The 26,003-nt window shown below is 38.2% G+C and overlaps 2 protein-coding genes across 2 annotated transcripts in view; one reads left to right on the forward strand and one right to left on the reverse strand.

The window, feature by feature from the left end:
* Nucleotides 1-14,790, reverse strand: part of LOC117288504 (neuroendocrine convertase 2-like) — a 35,220-nt gene extending 20,430 nt beyond the window's left edge. Inside the window, exon 1 of the mRNA XM_033769391.1 lies at nt 14,328-14,790. Coding sequence (XP_033625282.1) covers nt 14,328-14,522 — 195 coding nt within the window. The 5' untranslated portion in view covers nt 14,523-14,790. The remainder of the gene's footprint in view (nt 1-14,327) is intronic.
* A 4,037-nt stretch (nt 14,791-18,827) lies between these two features.
* LOC117299950 (farnesylcysteine lyase-like) lies at nt 18,828-24,001 on the forward strand. Its single transcript, XM_033783570.1, has 6 exons — nt 18,828-18,935; nt 19,058-19,251; nt 20,957-21,032; nt 21,543-21,973; nt 22,685-22,897; nt 23,044-24,001. Exons 1-6 carry the CDS (start codon nt 18,931-18,933, stop codon nt 23,649-23,651), a joined length of 1,527 nt encoding a protein of 508 aa, XP_033639461.1. The 5' UTR covers nt 18,828-18,930; the 3' UTR covers nt 23,652-24,001.
* The last annotated feature ends 2,002 nt before the right edge of the window (nt 24,002-26,003 follow it).

Consider the following 26,003-nt stretch of genomic DNA (forward strand, 5'->3'; position numbering starts at 1 on the left):
TTGGCTACTGGCTCCACTTGATTTGCGATCGCATTTTCCCTTCTTGTTATGAATGCGATCGCATAATGACAGGTTTCAACAGTATACGTCATAAAAATTACCACCATAAAATGAATTTTTCCGTGAAAATATATCACAATTTTGCTACTGGCGTTTACAAACATTTCTTTGTAAGTTTTTAAATTTTTTGTTAGTGCTGTGTTGGTTTAAATTGTTCGTAGGAAAGTGTGGGCAGTGGAATCGTTTTAAATTCACTCTGAGAAAACAGCTTGGAGGGATTTCAGTTAATCGAATCAACAAGACAGCAGTGACATATTGAAACCTCATTTACACCCTCAAAAACAGCTACAGAATTGGAGTTGTTGCAGATTGCAGTGACAATGAGATTTGTTATTGTTGAACCAATAAACCAAGACTTTCACATTTGGCTTTATATCTGCGTCAGTGATTCGCTCTGCTAGTTCGTGCGTCACACCATGTGTACGGACCGTGTGGTTAATTAACCACACGAAGAGGTAAACTTTACTTTAAAGACACAGGACACGCTTGGTTATTGGCAAAGACCAGTATTCTCACTTGGTGTACCCCAACATAATATGCGTAAACAAAATAAACCTTTGACTATTTGGGCTCAATTGGTCATATCGACTTTGCAAGAGAATAATGAAAGGAAAAACACCCTTGTTGCATTACTTTGTGTGCTTTCAGATGCAAGATTAAAAGGCTTCAGCTGAAGTTGAATGAGTGAGAAATTACCTTCTCAAAAAATAAGTTACTTCAGAGGGAACCGTTTCTCACAATGTTTTTGACTACCAACAGCTCTCCGTTGCTCTCAACAGCTCTCCATTCCTAGTTAGTTTTTGTTAACAACTGTTTTAGTTATCACCAATCGTGTCCAGTGCCTTTAACGCCTTTCTTAAACCTAGCAAGGGGGGGGGGGGGGGTTGGTGAATGAGACAGAAAAACAAGAGACTCCTTGTGGCGTGACAAACTTTAGCTTTAAAGCGTAAACTGATTGGAGAGGAGAGCTAGACCATAAACCAAAAAACAACATTTGTAAAGGATCTTGGGATTTGTAATATAGGTTATTAAAACATATGGCACATCGTTGTTCGTGAATTTCAGTCATGCTGTTACTCGGAGGGCATGGTTTATATGTATTTGTATTATTTGTCTAGCTTTCGTGTTGAGTAATAAGAAATGCAACACGAATAACATCACATAATTGAAATCAGTGTCTTCTTTGTGTTTACATCCATTTTACATTCTCCTTCAATATTTGTTTGTCCATTAAGTTTTATACTGCTTACAGATTTCTCTGACCAGTCATGGAAAATAGCTTGTGATTCATTTCGGTAATTACTCAAGGATTTTTCAAGATCATGTGAAATTGGTGTATTTTTTTTACGTGTGGCAAAAATCTTCGTGTCCTCATTTGAACGAACGCATTATATAAAAATGTTTGGGTAAACCATTTAACGGCCCATTTAACTTATTCCTGTTTAAACTCTGAAGTTGTATCCAATAAGTTTTTACATTATTATACGCTGAAATGATTTCCTCATCTTACAGATTATGCATTCTAAAAAAGTGTTCTTCAGCCTGTCGTTTAAGTTTCTCTCAAAGCGATTGAGCGACCCGAAAAATCTCACCCAATTTGACATCTCAACAAGGGGACCTATTTTGTTACATGTAATTTTAATGAAAAACATATCCCACAGGAAGATGATATGTGTCAAACGCAATTGTCGGCTACTGGAGAGAAACTAAAACTAGCATTTCTGAACCCACCCTCCCTCGGTCTGCTTTATTTGAAGACGTGGACAATCACCTCGCTCGTTGCCATGCAGGCTTCATCCAGTGGAAATATTTTTCCCGCCAATTATTTTCCCGCCAATTCCAATTTCCCAGAGACTTCAATAAGACACGGGTCTTTCTAGCAACGGGCAGAGACTGTCGCCTTTCTGTACCGTTTCAAGTATGCCCCTGCGCTATCCCAATACACTGAGATGGTTGTTCACTTGAGAGTAAAAAATAGGCGCTCTGACGTAGGAATATCTTGTTATACGCAGGCCTCCCTTCTTGCTTTTCGCTCAGCGTAACACAATGATTACGGACCATATGGAACAACCGTGGCCCCTTAATCTGTAATGCACTTTGGTTTTTGCATCTGGCCATGGGCGTTTAAGAGGCCAATTTTTCAACTGACATCGCGGTATGGCAAGTTTGGTCTGATTCTTTAAACCGTCTTAATAAATTAGTACATTGTTCTTTCTGGTGGTAGGAAATCAGGATTTATGATCACCGTCATGATTATGATTATGTTGATTCTGATTCTGATTATGATTATGATTATGAGTATGAATATGATGATGATGATGATGATGGTGATGATTGGGATGACAACTCTAGTCGTCCCATCCTGAAGCAGGCTGGTTCAAATAGAGCATTTGGTTTGAATAGATTATGGAACATGTCGTCTCATAAATATTTTCGTCTTAATTATGATGATGATGTGTGCTTGTTTGTTCGCTGTTTGTTTGCTTGTTGGTTATCTTAAGTGGAAATAGACCACAAGGAGATATAAACGCCAAGCTGGCAACAACAATTGGTTTTTAAACGTAAATGATTATGAATTGCACAAATCAAGAAATAGTGATTAGGTAACTTTACGACAATACTTTTCCAATTCGATTTATACTTCAGTTTTTTATTTATTTATCCTAGGATTAGGCAATTACAAATGATTAGGCAGCTCCATACAAACAGTTATTCGAGTCACTGTGAAATCAGCGGTTAACTTGGTAGGATTCGAACCCATAACCTTGTGATTGAAAGTCCTGCAGTCAATAACCACCTGACCACGGTGACGTGGTGATGACGTCAATGATACCAATCACAGTCATGATAACCATTACCGTCGTCATATTCATTTCATCATAACTTTATTCTAATATTCCAAAACAAAAATAGAACAACGACCACATCGTCACGGTCGCTTCTTCCTTCGTCAGCAAAGCAGACCCGACGACCGCCTCGTTCTTCTCATGTCTTCACAAGTCCCCTCTCAATTACTCTTAAGCCAATTGTTGTATCACACAAAACCTGAGTCGGATCAGCAGATATGACCTTTTGACGGCTAGTCACTCCTCCAATCCCCACTCAACCCTCCCGGGCTAGCTGGGCCAAACCAAGAAGATAAAGTTTGAATAAATTATGGCCGATGTCATCTTTCTCTGGGAATAGCAAATGCCAATCGGGGGAGATCACAAATACTGGAAAGTGGTGTAGGTTTGCCCAGCGAGACAAGGAAATGGAAAGACGAGAAAGCATCAAGGAGTAGAGGATCATAGATGCGAAGATACGGGTGAGGAAATAAGACACTGATATCTCCAAGAAAATCGAGTTGAGACAAAAAAAAAAGAGAGACAGAGAGACAAGAAGAAGAAAAAAAAGAAGAAGAAGAAAGGAAGAGGAGGACGGGGGAAGAGGTTCTACGGGGAAAATGGGAAATGTTCGAGAGGGAAACTGCGGTAGCTCGGACACGTCGATAACAAGGAGCAAATGGGATGGATGCTTTATTTGCGATAGACTTTCCACTCGGGATTCGGTTGTCAAGTTTCCTGTGCACCTGCGCAAACAAATGACTCGTACCTTAAAACGGACCAGTCTATTTTCATTACAGCCCCGGTTTTACTGCACGTATTTGTATGGGAAGAATAAGTTACCTCCGTTATTGTCCTTAATGATGCTGCAATAGTTCTCCCTGTGCAATATCGTGATTTATCTCAAATCTCACAAATTAAACCATTCCATGTTCCCTATCTTGATTCCACAGTGTAATCCCAAACTATTGAAGCTCCATTGTCACATAAACCTGGATGTGTACAGAACCTGACAATTCCGAGTCGTGTGCCGTTCTCGATCGTTTAACACCCTCGCCACACTGTGTACCGATGTGGCCTTTATCGACCTGATAAACGACACGGCCTCGGTTCTAACTGCCATGCTGTCAAGTTTTCACCGACTAAGTCACTTGGCTATGGAAATCAAGGTATAGAGATACATTATTATTAATTCAACTCATGAAGTGCAGTCATGTACTCGGTGTTAGAGTGTCATAAATGCACGACGTCTATGCAATGGCCGACACCTTAATGTTCTATGAGCTTCTAGTGTTTGGGTTGAAATGTTTGCACGACCCCAAATGCCATTCGATCTTACGTTTTTACAAAGGAATAAAACCTCATGAACACAACTGAGGGAACGAATTCAAATGAAATTGAGACATTTTGGTCATCAGAATCTCAGAATACTGTTATCGTATTAAGTTTTGCTAAATTGTACCGAACAAAATGCCTAATACGTCATTCCTGACTGGCTGTTACGCGGATGCACACATTTTTACCACCTGTGAAAATTAAGTTTTGATTTCCCGCCAAAAAATAGGTTATGTATCCTGAAATACTCTTGTGTACGTTGTTGTTGTAGCAGTTACTGTTCTTATGTCGTCGTCGCTACTGTTGTTGTTGTTGTTGTTGTTGTCGTCATTGTGTTGCTTGGTGTGGTGGTGTCGGCGTCGTGAATGTTTCGGTGGTTTCGTTGTATTTGCTTTGTTGGACGTGTCGTTGCTGTTGTGCGGTGTCTCATTTCTTTAACTTTGGTATTGCCGTTGATGTTGTTCATCGTGCCTCTCCGTTGTATGTTGTCGCTGGTGTCGTTGTCGCTGCTGTCGTTGTTGATGTCGTCATCGTTGCTGTGTTTGTGGTGTTGTCGTCGTCATTGCTTTTGTTGTATGTCATTTAGCTGATCGTTATTGATGTTGTTTTATGCCGTCGTTTTACTGTTTTGATGGCTTTTTTCCGAATGGCAATCTGAATTACATTTGTCAACCTGTATTTTAGGGGTTCCATTTTGTATAATTCAATTGATTAAATATTCCATGAGCACAATCCGCTTCATTAAATTCATACCACGAGAAACATCATCTCACGGCCATTTGATGGTATTTATTATCATGGTGATAAGCGCCAAATGCTCTTACTCCAGCCAAAGTCACGTTCCTGGTTTTGATAATCGCATTTGGTCTGCAATAAATAGAATGATTTACTGATGCATTTTTTATGATATACATATTTTCCACCTAAGCCTCAACAGAACGAGGGAAATGTCAAGTTCAATTTTGTGATGCATTAATTTTCCTATAGATAGAGTTCTTAGTGAGTGTGGGAAATTTAAGTCTCTAAACCTCACGTTAAAGTGTGGGAAATTAACAAGTCTCTAAACCTCACGTTAAAGTGTGGGAAATTAACAAGTCTCTAAACCTCACGTTAAAGTGTGGGAAATTAACAAGTCTCTAAACCTCACGTTAAAGTGTGGGAAATTAACAAGTCTCTAAACATCACGTTAAAGTGTGGGAAATTAACAAGTCTCTAAACATCACGTTAAAGTGTGGGAAATTAACAAGTCTCTAAACATCACGTTAAAGTGTGGGAAATTAACAAGTCTCTAAACCTCACGTTAAAGTGTGGGAAATTAACAAGTCTCAAAACCTCACGTTAAAGGCACTGGACACTATTGATATTAACTCAAAATAACTGTTAGCATAAAAACGTACTTGAACGAGCAATGGGGAGCTGTTGATAGTATAAAACATTGTGAGAAACGGCTCCCTCTGAAATGACGTAGTTTTTGTAAGTTCTTTCTCACTCAAGTATTTGAATTGAATTCGAGACCTCATGCAGCTGAGGTCTCGAATTCAAGGCATCTGAAAGCAAACAACTTCGTGTGAGAGGGTGTTTTTTTCTTCCGTTATTCTTTCGAAACTTCGACGACCAATTCTATGAAAAATGGTTTGTATATTTTTGTACAGATGTTTTGGTTCATTCCTGACTTCCAATATTCAATAAAACGGCCTTTATTGCACATTTTGTCCAACAAAATATTCCTTCATGGAGAGTAAAGACCCATTAGTTTTTGTCAATGTTGTAGAAACGTTTTCCTCCGCATCATGTATTATACTTCTTTCTGTATTTACACACTTTCTTGTGTTTGTTTTGGAAATAAAGTTCAGTATTATCTATTATTATTAAATAATAAAGTTAGTTGAAACTATAGGAATAGTTCAATATCTGACACAGATGTCAAAGATTTATTGTAAAGAAAAATTTATATAAAAACAGCCGATAAAAATAATTTCTTAATGAACTTAATAATTTCTTAATGAATAATGAACTCCTCCGCAATTCATGACATGTTATTGGTCAACCCATTAAGCGCCTATTATACAACACGTTTGTATTCCATGAATAATAGATTGAGTATAACGTGCATATGTGATAAAGTATTTATCAAACTAGTTGTTAATGTATGCAACCTTTGATCTGAGGTTGAACCACTGCATGGTCGTAAACAAGAACAAAATGACCACAAGATTTATTTTCTATTTCCTGAAATCCCTTTACTTATCTGTGCGACTATTTTTTGTCTACTATGGAAATACCTCCATTTAAGTGCGTCCTTTTCTTGCGTCCGTGAGAAAGATTGTGTATGCTGATCAGACAGCAAACTAGTGTGAATTGTGCATAATAACGTCCATTAAAGAAGGGATTAGTTTGGTAATCACCTTTGAAAGTACTTTATAAAAACATGCCTAGTGAGAAGTGCAACAGCTTTCGATTGTAAAATCATATATAATCATTTCACTTTGAAGAATTTGGTTATGGAAAAATAAATCAGTTTTTATTCCAAAAAGTTCGAATGCGAGAGTCGTTACTGACATGACATTGTATTATTCCTACATAAATAATGATATATACATTAAAAACTTACATGTGAACAATTCATTTCAAAAGGTGACAACGTTTTCAGAGATAGTGCCGAAAATCTGGAGCGGTTACGTCCGCGGAATAATCCGTATACATTGGAATACACAGTCGGATAAACGTTTCATGCAAAAAGGTTTTATACAAAGACGTTTCTCAGATTGAAATGCTTTTGAATTCCTCTTTCTAAAACACACACATTCCTTTGAAGGGAATCGTGTCTCAAAATGTTATACACCATCAAATTCTGCCTTGCTTCTTATCAATTAAGTTTTTGTGGTCATTCATTGTTTGGAGTAATTACGAAAGGTGTACAGTAACCGAAGCGAAAACGAGAAACACTTTTGTCTTGGAATCGGCAACTTGACTTCCTGAGATGGTTGTGGGCAACAGCTTCACTTTCTTGTGACGGATAATTTTGTGGAAGATAGAGACTGCCTTACTTTTGCGAATGTTTTAGGAAAAACTTTCTTAAAATTGAGGCCATAAACATAGTCTGCATGCATTGCTTGTGTATTCCTATATTAACTTCATCAGACGGTGTAATCTGTTTGATGCAGTTTGCATCTTTACTCCCCGAAGCATTTTTCATACAATCCAATGCGATCTGTGAATTTACATAAAGTAAACCTCACTCGACTAAAGGCGAGTATTAACTCGGGGCTCAGAGATAATTGGAGACGGGAGCTCATGTGACATGTCCCCGGGACCAGACTAACGTGAGTGGGTTAAGCAAAGCACCACCGCGCTGGAGATGAAGTAAAATGATAGTCAGATGGTTGTTCACATTATGCATAAATAATGTATCCGGACCTGTAGGCATGAGGGTGAGATCTGTGCCCCTTCTGGAATGGTTTAGGCTCTCATTGAGAGGTTGGACAAAATGTGTAATTTCGCTTGTCGAGGAACGCCATGTTGTGAGTTACGGAAGTCTTTGTTTTGCCGAGGACAACATTAAAAAGGGAAAACAAATTAGGTAGCCATGTGGGAATTTTACTAACTTGGGGGCTCAAAAAGGATTATGGACTGGTTTTGGCAATCATAGTGAGAGGGTTAAACACAAAGGACTGGTTTTGGCAATCAGTGAGAGGGTTAAACACAACGGACTGGTTTTGGCAATCAGTAAGAGGGTTAAACACAAACTCCAAATTGTGTAATTTCACTTGTCGAAGCACACAATGTTTTGTGGTACGGAATACTTTTGTTTAGCCGAGGATTGAAACAGAGGATACAACTAAAATGGGAAAACAAATTAATATTATAGCCATGTGGGAGTTCTAAAAACCTGGTGCTCTCCAATAGAAATTGTGTTTACAATGCATAGGGGAGGATGTTGAGGGACAAAGGAAAGAAGAAAATATGTCTCCCAAGTCATGTAAAAATAGAATGTGTGTTTCCTGCAAAATCTTGTTTATGTATAGACGCGATCTGTCACAGTGTGGTCGGTTTCGTCGAGGATTATATTACTGTAGTTTTTGTCTGTTTTGTTTGTAGCCAATATATTATTTTGTGTCGAAACACTGGCCGAAATCATGGCCGAACTGGTTGTACAATATAAAATAGCGTCCATATAGTCGCCCAGCTCCCAAGTTTGTCCACATTCAATCAATGCTTTTTATAGATAAACTAAGAGACAATCCCGGCCGAAATGGTTGGAACATTTTGACAATAAAATTACACTCCTGGCCTTCCAGCTCTCCAAAGGATATTCTTGTTGTCAGGGCAGACTGCGCAGGGAGAGCGAACATTTACTGCTGGGCTATAAAGCATCATTCGACAGTATAAAGCATTTTGAGAAACATTTCACTCCGAAGTGATATGGCGATACCCGTTTGTATGCCCCAAACTTTACATCTATGAAAAGAGTGACTGTAAAGTTTCTCAGATTATGTATTCCAATTGGATTATTCTTCCTTCGCGAGAATATTCCGGATTTTCGGATCTCAACCACGCGACCACCCTTTGAAATTAAACTTGCACACCTAGCTTTAATCATTGTAGTTATATCTAACTTTTTAGGATTAAAACAAGCAAAATGTTCCAAAGACCAAAACGTATACTTTGCGGCCTATCGTTTCGTTTTGAGTATAGCTTTTGTTTTACGTTAGCGGTATTTTGACTGGGTACCTACCTTGTTTGTACCATGTTGTATTGGCGCCGTGTTTTACGTTATACTCTTCTGCGTTGTGACGTAAATAAAATGTCCACCCTATTATTTGTTCAGTGCACCATGTTACATTATTACTTCGTGTTTCTTGTTTCGCAGCCATATTGTGGAGCACTCCAGTCTTTAGATTTCCCAAGGGAGGCTCTTTGTTTTCCCTATTCTGTATTGTCCTCGGTCTCGATAATGTATAGTGAATACTCAAACACTCATGTTATTTGCAGAGCACTTAATTTCTTTCCTTCGTCTACAAAAAAAGAAGATCTTACACACCAAAAACTGTAGTGGAATATTTATACATTCTTCCCTATGGAATACTATAGAATAAAGAGCGATTGTTCATGTAGTATTTGTGTAAATTGATTTGATAAGATGTCAGGCTATTTTTAGGCATGGTTCTTTGATTTCTTCAATTTATTGTAAAGGTTAAATTTCCTCTGGAGACTTGGAGTTTGTCGATTCCCTCGATCGATTTTCCAAAAACGGCACCCGTAGCATTTCGTTATATTCCCCGGTAAATGTTCTATTTACTGTATTAGTTTCGAAAATAATATGAACACCCGGAGGTGTTGGATTTCAACGTCTCTGTTTTGTTTTTCACTCTAACTGAAATAATTTTTTTTTTTTAAATAGGGTGAACTTTTGAGGAAAAAGGCATATATGAAATTTAATATAACTTGTCCATATTGAGTTGTCAAATTTAGAAAAAGATGACACGAGTCCTTGTGGAAATACATCATGCCGATGAGTTGATTTTACATATGCTATATATTGACATTCGGAAAACAAATGTTCAGGAGGTTCGGTTGAAATGTTTACCTTCCTTTTTGGGTGTACTCTATTCAACTCTATACTCATAATGGGTTTAGCTTCTTTCTTTTTTTGTACGAAACGTCAATGCATTTGTAATATGAGGATGATGTGTTTATAAATTTTGAAGTGCAATGATCATTCACTGGAATTCATTGAACTCATTGCAAAACCAAATGGTATTGAAACGAATGTACTAAAGGGTTGCCATCCCCTACTGCAAAATAAATCGATTTGGCTCACAATTCTAGCTAGTGATAATGACCGAACAATTTCCTCCAAAGCTATAACCAGACTAACGACAGGTGTTCATTCATACCCGCAGGCATGCGGTCGTGTTTCCTGTCTTCCCTGGGCTTCTTCCTCTGGTTACAGATTTATCCATAATAACTCATAGGAGACCACTTCACCTCCTTCAAGGAAAAAATAATACTTAATAATAAATTATTTTTGATATATTTTTCCGATTTTCCAGCTTACTTTTCAACTTGTTTATTATGGGTCACTTTGTTAACAACAGACGTTCGTTCAAATTTCAACGGCGGAGTATCCTAGATTTGTGTCTGAAACAACATCGTTAAGAAAACATTGACATCGGAAAAACCGACTGATATCAACATCAAGTTGATGGGGAAGGTGTTTCACTTTAATTACACTTTCCCCAAGATTTGTGCTGTGTGTTTGGCTGTCATTTAACGAAAAGAACAAAAACTTCGTGATAAGGGTTTGTCTCGCTGAAATTGAAAACAGAAAAAACACCTTTTGTTCTAATAATATCGAAGTCCTACCAAACAAGGTACTCAAGGCGCTGAGTATTTCAGAAAGATGGGTTATTGCAGTGATGAATTCTGAGTCCCAACTATTTAGCACAAGAGTTTACAATGTGCTACGGCGAAGCAATGGTTCTGTGTTTCAACTTAGATCATCATGGTCAAATGCTTCTGTTTCTAAAAGCAACCTAAACGTTTAGACTGGTTTCATGTAGGAACAGAATCAATAATTTATGTTTTCAAGACGACAACCGTGTTGAGACTTGGCGCAATTTATATGTAGGCCTAACCGGTTTTTCCAATTGCTATCACGGATGGCACATCGTTGTAGTGCATTGTATCCTCTTGCCACTTTTAATCAAGAGAGTAACCAACGAACTTGAGCTACGGATCTATAAACCAACGTTATAGTGTTTGCCCAGTGCTCGATTTCACAAAGCACAAAGTTTCATCGGTTCATTACAACCACTCGGCAGTTTGTATTGTGGCATCACACTTTACTTAGCAGTTAACATTGGTTCTCATTTGAAGATCAATCTAAGCACTTTGTACTTGTTGGATCGAGCCATGATTCCTCAAGATTTGGTTTGGGCGAGTACTTTATTATAATAAAAGCATCCTTTAAGTGATTCTTGTGTAAAACAAAATTCAAACGGGGATCCCATTGTTTGTCTGTGTCACTAGAACAACGTCAGCAAAAATAGTAATATAACTTTTTTGAAGAGATAAATAGACTGTTAAAGAAGGCTGGGCTTCTGGAATATTGGAAATTCACATTTAAAAAAAAAAGATTAAGTATGTATATAGGGCTTTTGCAAATATAATAGGGAATCCATGACGTCACAGTTTAGTTTGGACAAACGCTTTACGCAAGTGACGAATGATTTGAAGCATGCCTTTAATTCATCGTTTACTTTGGAAATAAGGACTTTAAACATTTTCAATTAATGCAATTGATTTTCATGTGCAATATGGCGGTCTCGATGAGGGCATCAGAGAGACCAGAACTAGGTTGCTGGGTGACCGGGGAATCTGGTCCCCTTGAACGGTCCAAGAAGACTAATCAACAATTTCAACTCTCTCGCAGTCGCCGGTCATTCATTGATTAATGTTGAATGCCAGAGTGCAGCTGGTATTAAACACGGGCACCGATCTTAATTTCCTATTATAATATCTGACTTTACTTTGCTCAGCTTTCAAGACCTAGCGTTGGTCATTGATATCAGTGCATTGCTCGTTTTGTTTTCGTTTTTGTTTTTTTGGAAGCTGGACATGAACTTGGAACTGACGCCAAAATTGTCCTGTTCCGTTGAAGAGTTTAAACATTTATTTCAATGTATAACTTTGAAACTTTGCATGGTTCAAAGGTATACGGTAACACCTGTAATGACAATCTCTATTGAGTTGGGGTGCGTCTAAAAAGAACCGTTGATTTCAACTCGAGGTTTCGATCGGTATGCTCTGATCGTCTTCATATTTATAACCTGTAGTTTAGTTTTGCATTTTCCCATCAGCTGGCTAGCTTGCATAAATTAATATACTACTCATGGAACAAGTGTCATATCTTCACCCCTTAAGCGCCACAACCAAAAACAAAACACAGTTGGAACTACTATATAAACACACACAAATCTCACCAATTTATACCAAAATCCCGGCCAAGAATCTCGTATCAAACGACACCACAAGAGCAGCCTTCAATATTGATCATGATTTATTGACAAAAAGCTTCACATTTTGACACTCTCTCATCTGTGCCGAAAACTCGCCATTACCAAACGTTAATTACCACTCCACAACTACGTCAACATCAGTTACAGACATGATGTCTGGTTTTATTACTTGTTCAATTCTACAACGCCGTGTATATTAAAGTAAGAAATGTTCCAGATGTTACACGCCGTCTTTGAGATAGTTCAGATATGTGAGCTTCATTCCAAATCTTCTTAGAGCCAATTGTTTCCTCGTGAACAATGCTTTGGCTTTCAAATAATTTGAGACGATCGGAAACATTTACCATAAAACACACATTTTATTTGTGTAAAAACGACGTCATAAGCGTACACTTAATCTAAGCGTTGAAATGTTTTGTTATTGCTTTTCTTTTCAGAACACAACATTATTTTATTAGTTGAATTTATATCATAGTTATTATAGGGGGATATTTCTTATGTCTGGCTAGCATAGGTTTTTGTGTTGGAATGTCTTTTTAATAATTTAACTATTATTATAATTTAACTATTACCTTGTATTAGAACTGGCCTTTTTTAATAATGTTTTGATCGGTTTCTATGGCACCGTTGCAAACCTTTGTACCGACTGACATTTTAATTAACGATTTTGTAATATGTTTTCAAGCATACTTTATTGATCCAAAACGTTGGAGTTTTTTGCATGGCAGAATCAAAATGCTAATGGGTCAATTCATCTTTGTATATATCTATGCGTTGTTTTTGGTGTTGATGTTGTTGTCGTTGTCGTTGTTGCTGCTGCCGCTTCTGCTGTTTGCTGCTGTGGTTGTCGTTGTTTTTGTTATAATAATGTTTTTTGGTTTTTTGGTTTTTTTTCTTCATATTTAATGATTCAGTGGTTGGGTGACGTTCATTACAACCTACGCTTCATGGTTCCTCGTGGTCCAGAAGCAATTAGTTTGATATGCCCTGGGAGTAGCCTTTGAATTTTGTGGGTTGTTTGTGAAAACATTTTGATTGCCATTTCCGTGACTTTTGTGTGTGGGTAGATTCGAAACATACGAGCGCGTTGGGTGGGGCTGATTGTTTTGGGGTTCTTTTTTTTTGGGGGGGGGGCCGATACCTCTTAATGTGCTGTCTTGAAATTATGGCACACTTTAAAGTTTTCGTTAATATAATATATTTTGCGGCTCGTTTTTTTTTATTGGTTTTCCGTTTTTAAAAATTCGTTATTTTGTAATTTTACCTGTGAGTAGACACTGCTTACGGTATTGTCTATTTTGTTGACAATAGCAATATGTAATATAAGAACGTTTTTTTGTTTTTTTGAGAGTTTACACTGTACGCGAAAACGACTTGTGTATGCTTGCTGTTTCCCCTGTTGTGTTGGCAACCTTAATATTTTGTATTTCTTAAATTGCGTAATGATTTTAAACAAATTCAGAGTGGCCTTTGTTCATTGATGTGTCTACATGTTGAGGAAAATGACTGCAACATTTCGGATATACTTTATTTGTTTGTTAATTTTTCTAGAACTTGATATGTACACTATTCATCATTATTATTTGAAAGTATTAGTTCTTTCTGTTTTGGGGGAAAAAATTCTCTGGTAAAATTATTTTTTTCTTAAAATCTTATTTGACTGATTTTGCTTTTTTTATTGTTTTTTATTTGCGACACTTTGCAATCGACTTACCTCTCGTATTTAAATCGATACAGTCCATTTCTTCTGATTAAGGCTAAGGGCGTTCCTTTTTATACAAGCTGTTTGTTTAGCTTATTGTTCTTTTATACTCGATTGGGTAGCGTTGTTATTGTTTTACTCTTTGCTCTTTTACTCAATTTTGTTGACTTTTCACAATCGTCTTATTTTGGAAATGCGCAATATAAAAATAAATAAAAAATATAAAATATAAATTTAAATGTGTTTTCGAGCTTGTTTATGGTGAAATGCGCACAACAATGTGGTATCATTGTGGATATTATTTTTACTGCGTTAAATACCAAACAAACAGATGGAAACAATTTATGTAAAATTAAGTCTCCTGTTTGAGCCTATAATACTTACCGTTCCAAGATATTCGAAGTCGTGCCTCTTGGCAATGCTATGTATGTTATGGCTGTCCCCTTCATTCATCTCCACCACGAAGCTATTGGTGAACACATCCTCGCTACCGTATGCTGTCCCAACAGCCCAGGCAACGAAGCACAGACCAAACGCTAGCAACGTCTTAACCACACCGCATGATGGCAGAGCAACCATCCTCCGAGAAAAACACAAAACCACTTTGCGCTCCGCCGACGATTTCACCAAATACACCCCCTCCGCTGAGCCCGGTACGACCCTCTCACAGTCTTTCTTCCCGTACGATTTGTATTTTTTTTATTTGAGGTTAGGGAACTTTTAAAAACACCCAAATAAATCCCCTAAAAATATCTACCTGCAGCTCTGTGTTTGGAGATTCTCTGTAGCTATACGCGAAGATGCGGATTTGAGTCAGAGTGGTTACTTGACATGGAGCGATGCACCACACATCATCATCGTGGGAGGTTAGACGTCGCACGCATAATGAGGCGTCTTGCCCACCAACCATTGGTTCCGTACGCACGGTAGAATACATCTCATTAAACTCGAGTGTTTCTTTGCAGTGTTGGGGTCTGAGTGTGTTAATTAGAATTCGCTGGTTATTATGGCTACCCATGCAGCCAAAGCACGCCTAATGAGGTTCTACGATGCGGTAGATTGTGTGTGTCCCCGTAGCATTCAACTTGATTTAGGTCTCACGATTCGATAATTAGCTTTGTACTTTAGTATCATCTACTGTCTATTCAGTGGGTGTGGTGTGATGTTATTATTATCTATTGTGATTCCTCCCTCGAATCAACATAAATCATCAATTTTATTAACTATTTAAGTCTGATTAATAACAATATAAGTTTATTGGCAAAAACCCCATCACACTGAAACAGAACGAACAAACCTAAATCAATATTTTTAGTGTTTTAATGGTAGATTTTACCCGATGCTAAAAAGTGATATATTTAATACTTCTCAATTGTCGGGTGTTAATCTTTAATACACCATTCTGCCGGGGGGGGGGGGGAGGTAACTCAAATAATTTTTCAATTTCCTCCGACTTTTTCTCGATATAGATTTGATCTGATTGGTTTACTGTTTTCTTTTTTTAATTAACCTCTGTGACATATCAGTTATCACTAGAGTCATAAGCAAAAACAACTTGAATACGCACATTTTGTTTGCCATTTGTCACATTCTGGTTCTTTGAACATGAGTTGACAGATATCACCTCCACATGAAAATGAAATGCAGAATTGGAACTATAAACACATGTTGATTAATAATGTTTCATTTATATCACACTCCAGGTGGGCCTAGTTTGATCCGTAAAGTAATTATTTTTTTTAGAAAATTACATATTAAACGCATGGTAGGCCTTGTTTAGTTCGTAAGTTAATTATCTTGATAACAATAATAAACAGTTTTTATATATAGCACCGAAACCCGCCTAGAAAAGCCGTTGAAGGCGCTTTTTTATAACAACAACATCTGCTTTAATTCACTGAATATGGTCTATAGTGCTTATCACATGACGCATGGGTTAAGAACAAGAATGATTTTTGTTATCCCTGATGCAAACTTAACACCTTCTAAAACAATAGAATGCGAAAATCTGCTACAAAAATGTCACTTAGGCTTGGGGGACTATAGCATTCAATGTGTACCCTTTTGTGCCACCATGCGGTCTGTGTAGAGCATACGATGGACAAGAAAGTACATCACTTAAAACTCGCCTTGTAATGGTGAATCGCTAGTAAGCTGTTGTGCAATTATGCTAAAAATTGAATACATAATCACTATGTTGGGAACGCTCGCAACCCTAGCGAGAGAGCGCGCCATAAGCAGAACAAACGGGTTAAATTATGATTTGCTGATTATGCCCGTGACGTCATCATTTCTTTGCCCGTCATCGGTGGTTTCTGGCTGTAGCCAAGCAACCTACGTCACGATGTTGCGTGCTGATTACTGGCCGACCATATTGTATGTCTACGCCATCAAACATCGAAATTGGTCTTGATTTATATTAATGTCAGGCTCTCAAAAAGACCAGACCCAGGCCACTGTGACTGTATTATGACAGATTGTTCTACTCAGTGGTGATATAAAAAATGTTTAAAAAAAAAGTTTGCACTGGTGAGGACACGTTGTGTAATGTAAAAAAAAAAAATAAAAAAAAAAATAATAAAGTATTCTCACTTCGTGTATTGCATAAAATGACAAATTTGCTAAAGTTTGGGCTTAGTTATTGGTCATCAAAGTTGAAAGAGTTCTGAAAGAAAAACACCCTTGTTGTACAACTTTGTGTGCTTTTCAGATGCCTGAGATTTCAAACATTTTAGTGAGAAACTCCCTCTTTCTCAAAAACTATGCACGTCAGAGCAGTGGGACACGTTTCTCACAAGCTCCATCATCAGCAGCTCTCCATTGCTCGTACCAAGTAAGTTTGTATGCTGATAATCATTTTGAGTAATCACCAAACATGTCCAGCTCATTGCTTTTGGTATCATGGATAAACTAAGTTTTACAAACGAACACACAGCCAAAGACAACATCCGAGTCCGCCCCCCATCCTTGAAGATACATTTATTGGGGCGGATCCCAAATGTGATTTGCAAGGGAGGTTTGACGTAGGAGGGGACTAATTACAATCTTACGTTGTCTTAACTCCCCACGGAGCGACTTCAATAAGATCAGACATTGGTGGTATCCTTCTTGTAAGGTTTTCAGGAAGGTTAGTTAAAAAATACTTTTAAATGCAGTGGACAATATTGGTAATTACTCAAATAAATTATAAGCATAACAACTTACTTGGTTGGTACGAGCAACAAAGAGCTGTTGGTAGCATAAAACATTGTGACAAACAGCTCCCTCTGAAGGTACGTAGTTTTTGAGAAAGAGGCAATATCTCACTCAAAGTAAAAGACTTCAGTAAAAGACTAAAAGTAAACCCTTTTTATATGAATCTGAAAGCACACACATTAATTTGTGCAACAGGGCAACTTCGATTACCAATTTGAGCCCACTTTAGGCATTTGGTTACACCAAAGTGTAAAATACCGGTCTTTGACAACTACCAAAGGTATCTAGTGCCTTTAGTAACGAGCTGTGTAGTTTATGTATTGTGGCCATCTCATGACGACTTCTATAAGATTACAAAACTAGTATAAACCCCTTGTTTCTTTTTCCAAAATGGCACAGACTTGCGGTGTTCCGAGTTCCCCAATTAGGTGACATGCCTTGAACTCTACTAATGAAGGCCTGAAGTCCTGCGAACAAAATGTACACATCTCAACAGTAGAGTTCACTAATGTCTTGTTCATGTTGCTCCTTATCTCATGGGAAACGAATTAAAGATGGATAGTTGAAATAAAAAACATACGGAGCTCTAGAAGTGTCAAACCTATGCATAGTTATGGAACTCCGGGGCTGTCTGCTGAACCATAGACTTGGTTCAAGTCTGTGTTCGTGGTTTTTAGTCTTCCTGATAGCCGGTGCCCCTAAAGGGAAATCTGTCCGCCAGGGATTCTGGGAAACTAGCTGAAGGAGGATAATTCAAAAGAGGGCGCTATCAGAAGAGGTTGTACAAAATGTGCCATATGGGGACAGAATCTTCCCGAGGGGGACAGAATCCCCTGCTTATGCTTGTCTGAAATAGCGCCCTCTTGTGGATTACCTCCGTCGCGCATGCAAAATTAAAAATGTTACGTTGCTCATTATTCAAAGAGTGTTGTGTTTGTTAACAAAGCAACCAATCATACATGTACATTTTAAAATTGCAAGTTTGCAGAAATGTTGAAATAGGTCAGCATTAACACGATCGAGTGATTTGCTAACATATGGCCGTCAATGCCAACCAGTGCCGATATAGTTCATCCACATGGAAAGGTCACATATTTGCCCTATTTGCCTACTGAAAAGCAATATCTATTATGCTAGGATGTTCACAACATTACAACATTGGCACGTTTGAGAATAAGTTCACATATTTACACATAACCTTGCGAGGTAAAGTTGGTCCTGGTGGTAAACCTCCCTTAAAGGCACTGGACACTTTAAATTGGTAATACCTCAAAATAGCAATAGAGAGCTGTTGATAGTATAAAACATTATGAGAAACGGCTCCCTCCAAAACGTAGTTTTTGAGAAAGAAGTAGTTTTTACTAAAAAAATATTTGAATTAAAATTCGAGACCTCCCTCATCTGAGGTCTCGAATTCAAGGCATCTGAAGGCACAAAACTTGTGCAACAAGGGTGCCTTCTCTCTAATTATTCTCTCGCAACTTTGACGACCAAATTGGTCGTTGAGTTGAAACGTTCACATGGTTTTTTTTAATTTATTGTATGCATATGTTGAGTTACACCAAGTGAGAGGACTAGTCTTCGACTATTTCTAAAGGTGTCCAGTGCCTTTAAAATATTGCTACTACTATAGTTATATTAATTTTGCGATAGGGAAGGTTTACGCCTTTGTCAATGTATGTTGCATTTTGATCGGTCTGTTTTTCAGGTCAGAACTTTAAAACTTCCACACTTCCAAAATCTGTCCAAACTTCGCATCGTCTGTCTATAGAACCACGCAGGTGCACAAAATATGAGGTGAGTGAGATGTCATGTATTTTAGCGGGTAGTCAAAAATAATTCAGCTACGTTTACAACCATAAAATGCAAAACTGAATGTATTTTCATATCATTGTTAACCCCATCCGTTTCGCATGAAGGTCCCGTAGTAATAGTCTGTGTCTGGTGCTGATCTCACTGGTGTTCACGTCTACCACAACGGCCCACGGTGGACACCCTACAAAAAGTGTAGTGATCATAGGAGCGGGTATTGGTGGAACTTCGTGTGCTCACTACCTCTCGAAACAGGACCCCGTTGACAAGATAACCATCTTTGAAGCTCAGGATGACGTGGGTGAGTCTCTTTTAATGGCACCGGACACCTTCGGTAGTTGTCAAAGACCAGTTTTCTCAATAGTGTATCCCAACATAATGCATAAAATAGAAAACCTGTGAAAATTTGAACTCAAGTGGTCGTCAAAGTTGCGAGAGAATAATGTGGAAGAAAAAAAACACCCTTGTCGCACAAGTTGTGTGCTTTCAGATGCATGAATTCGAGACATCAGCTTAGGTCTCGAATTGAATATAAAAATTTTAGTGAGAAATTACTTCTTTTCCAAAAACTACGTCACTTCAGAGTGAGCCGCTTCATGTATTATACTATCAACAGCTGTCCATTGCTTCTTACCTATTTATTTTTTTATGCTAACAATTATTTTGAGTAGTTACATTATATTACCAGCGCCTTTAAAGATGGAGACTATTGGTAATTGTCAAAGACTCGCCTTGCGAGAACTTGCGAGATAATAATGAAAAAAAAAAACACCCTTGTCACACGAAGTTGTGTGCGTTTAGATGGTTGATTTCGAGACCTCAAATTCTAAATCTGAGGTCTCGAAATCAAATTCGTGGAAAATTACTTCTTTCTCAAAAACTATGGCACTTCAGAAGGAGCCGTTTCTCATAATGTCTTATACCATCAACCTCTCCCCATTACTTGTCACCAAGAAAGGTTTTATGCTAATAATTATGTTGAGTAATTACCAATAGTGTCCACTGCCTTTAAACTTGATTTGCATGAATCTTACATCTTTGTCTTTGCGATCCTAGGAGCTAACTTTGTCACTGATCATTCGCAAAACAAAATCAGTATATTTTGTTTATTTCAAATACCATTGTTCATCACCACAACACATCCACCATGCAATGACATCTACTTTATTGTCCGAAAAAAGGAATACGTTTTCAAAAGCATATAATAATATAGCTTTGGAATTCTCCAGATATTGACAAGCGCATTAGCATGCGTATGCAGGGAAAAATGTGGGCATTTAATGGTAAGTGTGATAATACACTCTGCCGTTGATCTTCGTGAACAATACTCTATATATGATTTATTTTTGTTTATCTTCAAGCTACACACATATTAAAATATGGGTCTCTATCTCAACAAGTGATTTTTGGAGACCCCATCATTTATTAACCCTTTAATAATAATCTGGGTGATTAATTTATTGATTGAAAAGAGGTACCTGTTGGGTTTTTTCCTTCATGGTTCTGTTTTTTTTTCTCTCTAGTTTACAAAGCTTAGACTACTCCTATACACTGGTAGCACAGACTGCAACAACTTACCATGCCTTCTAGGCTAGAATTTGTTACATGGGTTTATCCGTTTTGTATTTTGTATTGTAGATTTGGTCTCCTCAGTCGCTTGTGGTATTTTGTGGCGAGGACCAGTTAGACAGACTAGCAACATCATTAAGGATTTTGTAGAACCCCATCACCAGGCCCCAATTTCATAGAGCTGCTAAGCACACAAAATTGCTTAGCATGAAATTTCTTCCTTGATAATAACAGGATTACCCACCAAATTTCCAAGTGATTTTCAGGATAAGCAAACAACAGCTGAATACCAGTAACAAGAAATATGCAACAAATGGAAACTTTGTTGGTAATCCTGCTTTTATCAAGGAATAAATTTCATGCTAAGCAAATTTTTGTGCTTAGCAGCTCTATGAAATTGGGCCCAGTATGACTGCTATTGTTCTTCCTTTTTCAAGGTGGGCGAATCAAAGACGTATCTTTTTGGAACACCACAGTTGGACTTGGTGCAAAATATTTCAATGCAGGTCAGAGGTAATACCTATCGATATGGTGATAAAAAGCACTTATAACATGAACACGACGATGGTGCAGCATTTGATATTGTACAAATAAATGTGTATGTATCTGGTGGAACTGTAATCGCATTTTAGTCATGAGGGTTTGCAGCTTTGCAACTGCATTATCGATTTCTTTTCGAAAATAAGAACATTTTATAAGTATTACAAAATATTTCTAGAGCATTTGTGTTGAAGACAAATTCCAAATATTCTACATGGAAGAAACTTTCAGTCAGTCTGGCAAGATTTATGTGTGTATATTTTATACAATTAAAACATTCTTTTAATTGCATCGTGGATAAAGAATATTAATTTTGGTTGTGTTTTACCCATATATACACTGATGTGTGTCAGCACTTCATACTATATCAGTACTTTCCCGATTTCTGTGAACAAAATCACAGGCATATTACTCGGGTGGGATTCAAACCCACGACATTCTATTATAAAATCTACCAGCAGCTATGTGTTGTATATTTTGTAGACATATCGCTGAGCTGGCGAAAGTTCTGAACCTTACCGTGGGGTCGTTTCAGCAGACGAGCTACCCAAAGATCTTCGTCTGGGACGGTGCTCATCAACTCCAGACAACGACCGATGTTTTAGCGAGAAATCCCGGTGCTGAAACCGAGATGCAGAGTCGTCTCACAGACTACTCGACCGCCGTAAACGAAACATACGACAAGTACGCCAGCAGGAGCGTATTTGAGTCCGTCCATGCTTATCTGCGGGCCGGGGGATTGGACGAGTTCGTTGGCAGGTCAGCCTCGGCTTACTTCTCTGACGGCCCGACACCATTGAGTCAGGAGGCACAGGATTACCTCATTGAACCTGTGAGCAGACCATACTTTGGTCAGGGACTTGAAAGCCAAAGTATGCTTGGTATGGTGTGCCTGGAAGGGCTTCTGAGAAATTGTGAGTTTGGACATGCCTTAAAATGTACGGTGTCTTTAAATTATATCGAAACAAATATTTGCGTTAAATAATTCACGATTTAAGCCAAGAAACATTCATGATTTGTGGCATAAATTCGCTGACCCAGTCAAGTGTGGATCGTGCAGCCGCGGCCCATCGAGGTGCAGACTTTGGTGGAAAATAAATGCTCAAACTAAAGTACAAAAACAGGGTGGCTTAGGTACCAGACTGTACACGTGGCTTCAAACACAAGCTGCTCGAAAAATTGTATTTAGTACGCAAATGTTTGCTCCCTTTGCGATTTGAGGCACATTATGAATTAAGTATTCCAATTGTTACGAGATCTTGTTTTTTTGATTTATTTGTTACTTATTTACTTATGTAATATTTATTTCATTTGTTTATTTTGTATTTTTATTTATTTGTCGTTTTTTTTACGGGGGGGGGGGTGGGGTTAACCCACACACCGATGTGTTAGCACTGTGTACTCAGCACTTTCCCGAGTTCTGTGAAGAAGAAAAATCCACAAGCATATTACTCGGGTGCGATTCGAACCTACGACCTTTGCTATGCTATAGAGCAGTGTCTTCCGTGGAGGTAGAATGCTCCATGGTCTTACCAATTAGGCCACCGAAAATTGCCCGGCAGCTGGAGGCAGTGCGAATCCTATAAAAAGTTACAATTTTGTGTGCAATGTGTTTTTGACCGCAGCATTTTACATCGAGGGTGGTATGAGCCAGTTGGTACGAGGACTTGTTGAATCATCAGGCGCAGATCTGAACCTGAACTCTCGCGTTACCCACATCATCAGAAAGACGCAGGAGGATGCCAGCCAGCAGTATACAGTTAAATACGTTACAGATGGGGTCGACCATGAGATAGATGCGGACGCAGTTGTAATCGCAGCTCCGTTAGAGTGGGCGGGTAAGTCCATATTTCCCAAGATACAACTGCACTGTAAAACATCCGGAATGCAACATTGGGTAATTTCATTTCATTGACAGAAATTTCAGCAACGAATTAATAAGTGGTGAACAATTAACAATAATGTTCCTGGTATTTGATAACAGATATCAAGTTTGAAGGATTCTATTCCGATCCTTCTACAACCCAGCCAAGGAGGAGTTGGAACACGCTGTACACATACGTTTCGTTTGTAGTGGCAGAGTCACTTCGCCCCAGTTACTTCCCAACCCAAGAGCACTTCATTAACGGATCAAGCCCGCTGCCTCTTCTCACTACATCTAGTTCAACCTTACCTTGGGTGTCCATATATTTACAAGAGACAACCGGACGGTTCAATCTCTACCAGGTGACTAGTCCTATAAACCTCACTCAAAATGACCTACTGGATGACCTCTTTGATGGAGTTCAAGAGGTCACGACTAAGAGCTGGGATTACGTCTACCCTTTGAGTCCACCAATCATCAACGAGTACTTCTACCAGAGCCTCGCCTTGGATGATCGCGTGTTCAACTTGAATGGAATGGAGAGTGTGGCTTCGCAGATGGAGACTTCGGTCATCAGTGCTCGAAATGTTGCTAGATGGATCGCTAAGGGTAACACGAGTAGCTGTGCCGTCACATTGACGTCATCACTTCGTATTGTCACGAGCGTTATCCTCTTTAACTTGTTTTATTATACTCGGCGCTTGTTGATGCTTTGGAATATAGGATGACGTGGTTATTAAGTTGGTTCCGAGAGGTGATTGGGGATCCAGTTAGGGTTTATTTCAGTCCACCCTACCGGACAGGATAGCACCGGAAAACACCACGTGCTATTGTGGTCTGACCATGGAGGAAACAGAACGTACTCTCCTCCATGGTCAGACTAAGTACTTCAGTCCCGAAAGTAAAGACGCTTGAAAAGTAATGTTATTGGTTCTTTTCGCCTACAGATTTTAGGCAGTTTTTGTATAGTTATGGAACCACACGGTGGTCAAAACCTGTAAAGATAAACGATGTAGAATCAGAAATGTTCGCATTATTTTGGGTTACAATAAATTCATGTTTATAGATGGTTACTGTGGGGGGGTGGTGGTGGGGGTGGTAGTGGTGATAAATCAACAGGGGACGAGGGCAGAGGCGGGAGCCGCTCTGAATCCCTGCCCTCGAAGACCCCCCAAAAAATTAACTAATTAATTATCAAATGATTAGTCATGCAATAAATGTAGAAATCGCGTAAAGTGCGCCCTAATTTTGTTGTATAACTCGTGTCTTTCTGTTTTGCTGGAGTCTGTATGAGACAACCACATATTGCATAAGTTTTATCTAGATGTTCTCTTTGTTTGTAAATACCATACTTTTCAAGGTAAGGTTTTTATTTTCGTTTTAATAGTGTTTTAACTTTGGTGATAATCTTCTAGTGGTCGTCATAATAAAAGCTTCATGTACTCTCATTACTTTACTCAGCTTGCCAGCTCATAATACGAACAATTTATATAATTCATTTCCTTCAAACGATGGGATGGGAGTAATAATAGCTTAAAAATCAAATCCCCAAAGGGGCCTATTATGAGGCCTCATTTGCAAAGTAATTAATTTATAAAATGCCAGACATATTCGGCAAAACTGTTGTCACCAAAATAATAATTATGCCAAATGCTGGTTAAACTTACTTATTACTCCTGCATGGGTGGCGGTCTCCTTTTGTTTTTTGCTCTCTCTCGGCAGCAGTTGCTGGGTAGCTGAAAGATGTGATCAGCAAACTGCGTCGTGGTTATCCCTTCTCAGCTTAAAAAAAAACCGCTTGGAAAAACCGTTCATTTTGCCTGTTACATTACAACGCAACAATATTGTTCTCTTTAGTCAGAAACATACTACACATACACCGCCAGTACCATCTAAACATAAAGATACACATTTTTTCCTTTATAATGCCAAGTGAGCTTAAAATAAGGGGGAAGGGTGAGACTCCGCCCATGATCAGTAATTTCACGCACCTACATTGCCTTAACTTGACGACTCCTATAGACCAACTGATATTGCGTCCACAAAATGGTGTTTCCCAAATTCATATTATAAATGGTTCTACTAAAAATGGCTCAACCATGTCGGTGGCATCATTTTCTGACGAATGTTTTGAGCATTATTATTTGAATACAAATTTTTAATGTTTTGTAAAAAAATAGGAATAAACAAAAAGGAACCTTTAAAAGGCTGTATAAAAGGCCCCTTTAAGTACGTTTACAAATGTGCTGGTAGCTTAGTTTTGTACGTGGGAGTATCCTTTTAGTAGGCTACTTTATATGCGTTTGTAATTTTGAAATTATAATAATTAATGTGATTTATAGAACTGTCGTTCATAAATTTAACCTGAATTTTTCTCATTGATTTGTTTTTCTCAGGAGCTACATCAATAACGTGAATGTCAAATTGACCACTTTTTGTGGCCTACAAACATCCTACAACTCTTTGTTTATTTTAACCAGCACTGTTGGCCTAAAATTAATGTAGTGATCATTGCATCCAAAACTTATCCTTCACAATGTTCCATGCATGGCTCAAAGAAGTGTCGGTGAAAACAGTTTTGATGGATTTTTCGGACAGTTGACAAACCTGTGAATGAGCTCAATCGGTCATAGAAGTTGCGAGATAATAATGAAGAAAAAAACACCTTTATCACACGGAGTTGTGTGCTTTCGCATGCTTGATTTTGAGACCTCAAATTCTAAATCTGAGGTCTCGAAATCAAATTCGAAAACTACGTCACTTCAAGGGAAGCAGTTTCTCACAATGTTTTATTCTATCGATCCTCTCCTCATTATTCGTTACCCGTTAAGGTTTTACGCTAATAATTTTTTTTAGTAATTACCAATAGTGTTCACTGCCTTTTTGATTTCATGTGGATATTCTGGGAAATGAATGGCAAGATGATAAACATTAATTAGTCCTCCAACTGCAATTTTTGTAAATGCAATTTTTGTAAATACAATTTTTGTAGAAATGCAATTTTTGTTGGTGGCAACAAAACCTTGACATGTAGGCCCAATGTAGTCCTAGCCTTAGATATTGCTGGATGATTTTGTCAC

This window comes from Asterias rubens, chromosome 1 (assembly GCF_902459465.1).
Source record: "Asterias rubens chromosome 1, eAstRub1.3, whole genome shotgun sequence".
Lineage (NCBI taxonomy): Eukaryota > Metazoa > Echinodermata > Asteroidea > Forcipulatida > Asteriidae > Asterias > Asterias rubens.

Excerpts from the sequence above, each read along its gene's own strand:
- LOC117299950 (XM_033783570.1), top strand. Across the intron at positions 19,252-20,956 it reads TGAAGCTCAGGATGACGTGG|GTGGGCGAATCAAAGACGTA; the intron begins GTGAGTCTCTTT and ends TCCTTTTTCAAG. Across the intron at positions 21,033-21,542 it reads TATTTCAATGCAGGTCAGAG|ACATATCGCTGAGCTGGCGA; the intron begins GTAATACCTATC and ends TATATTTTGTAG.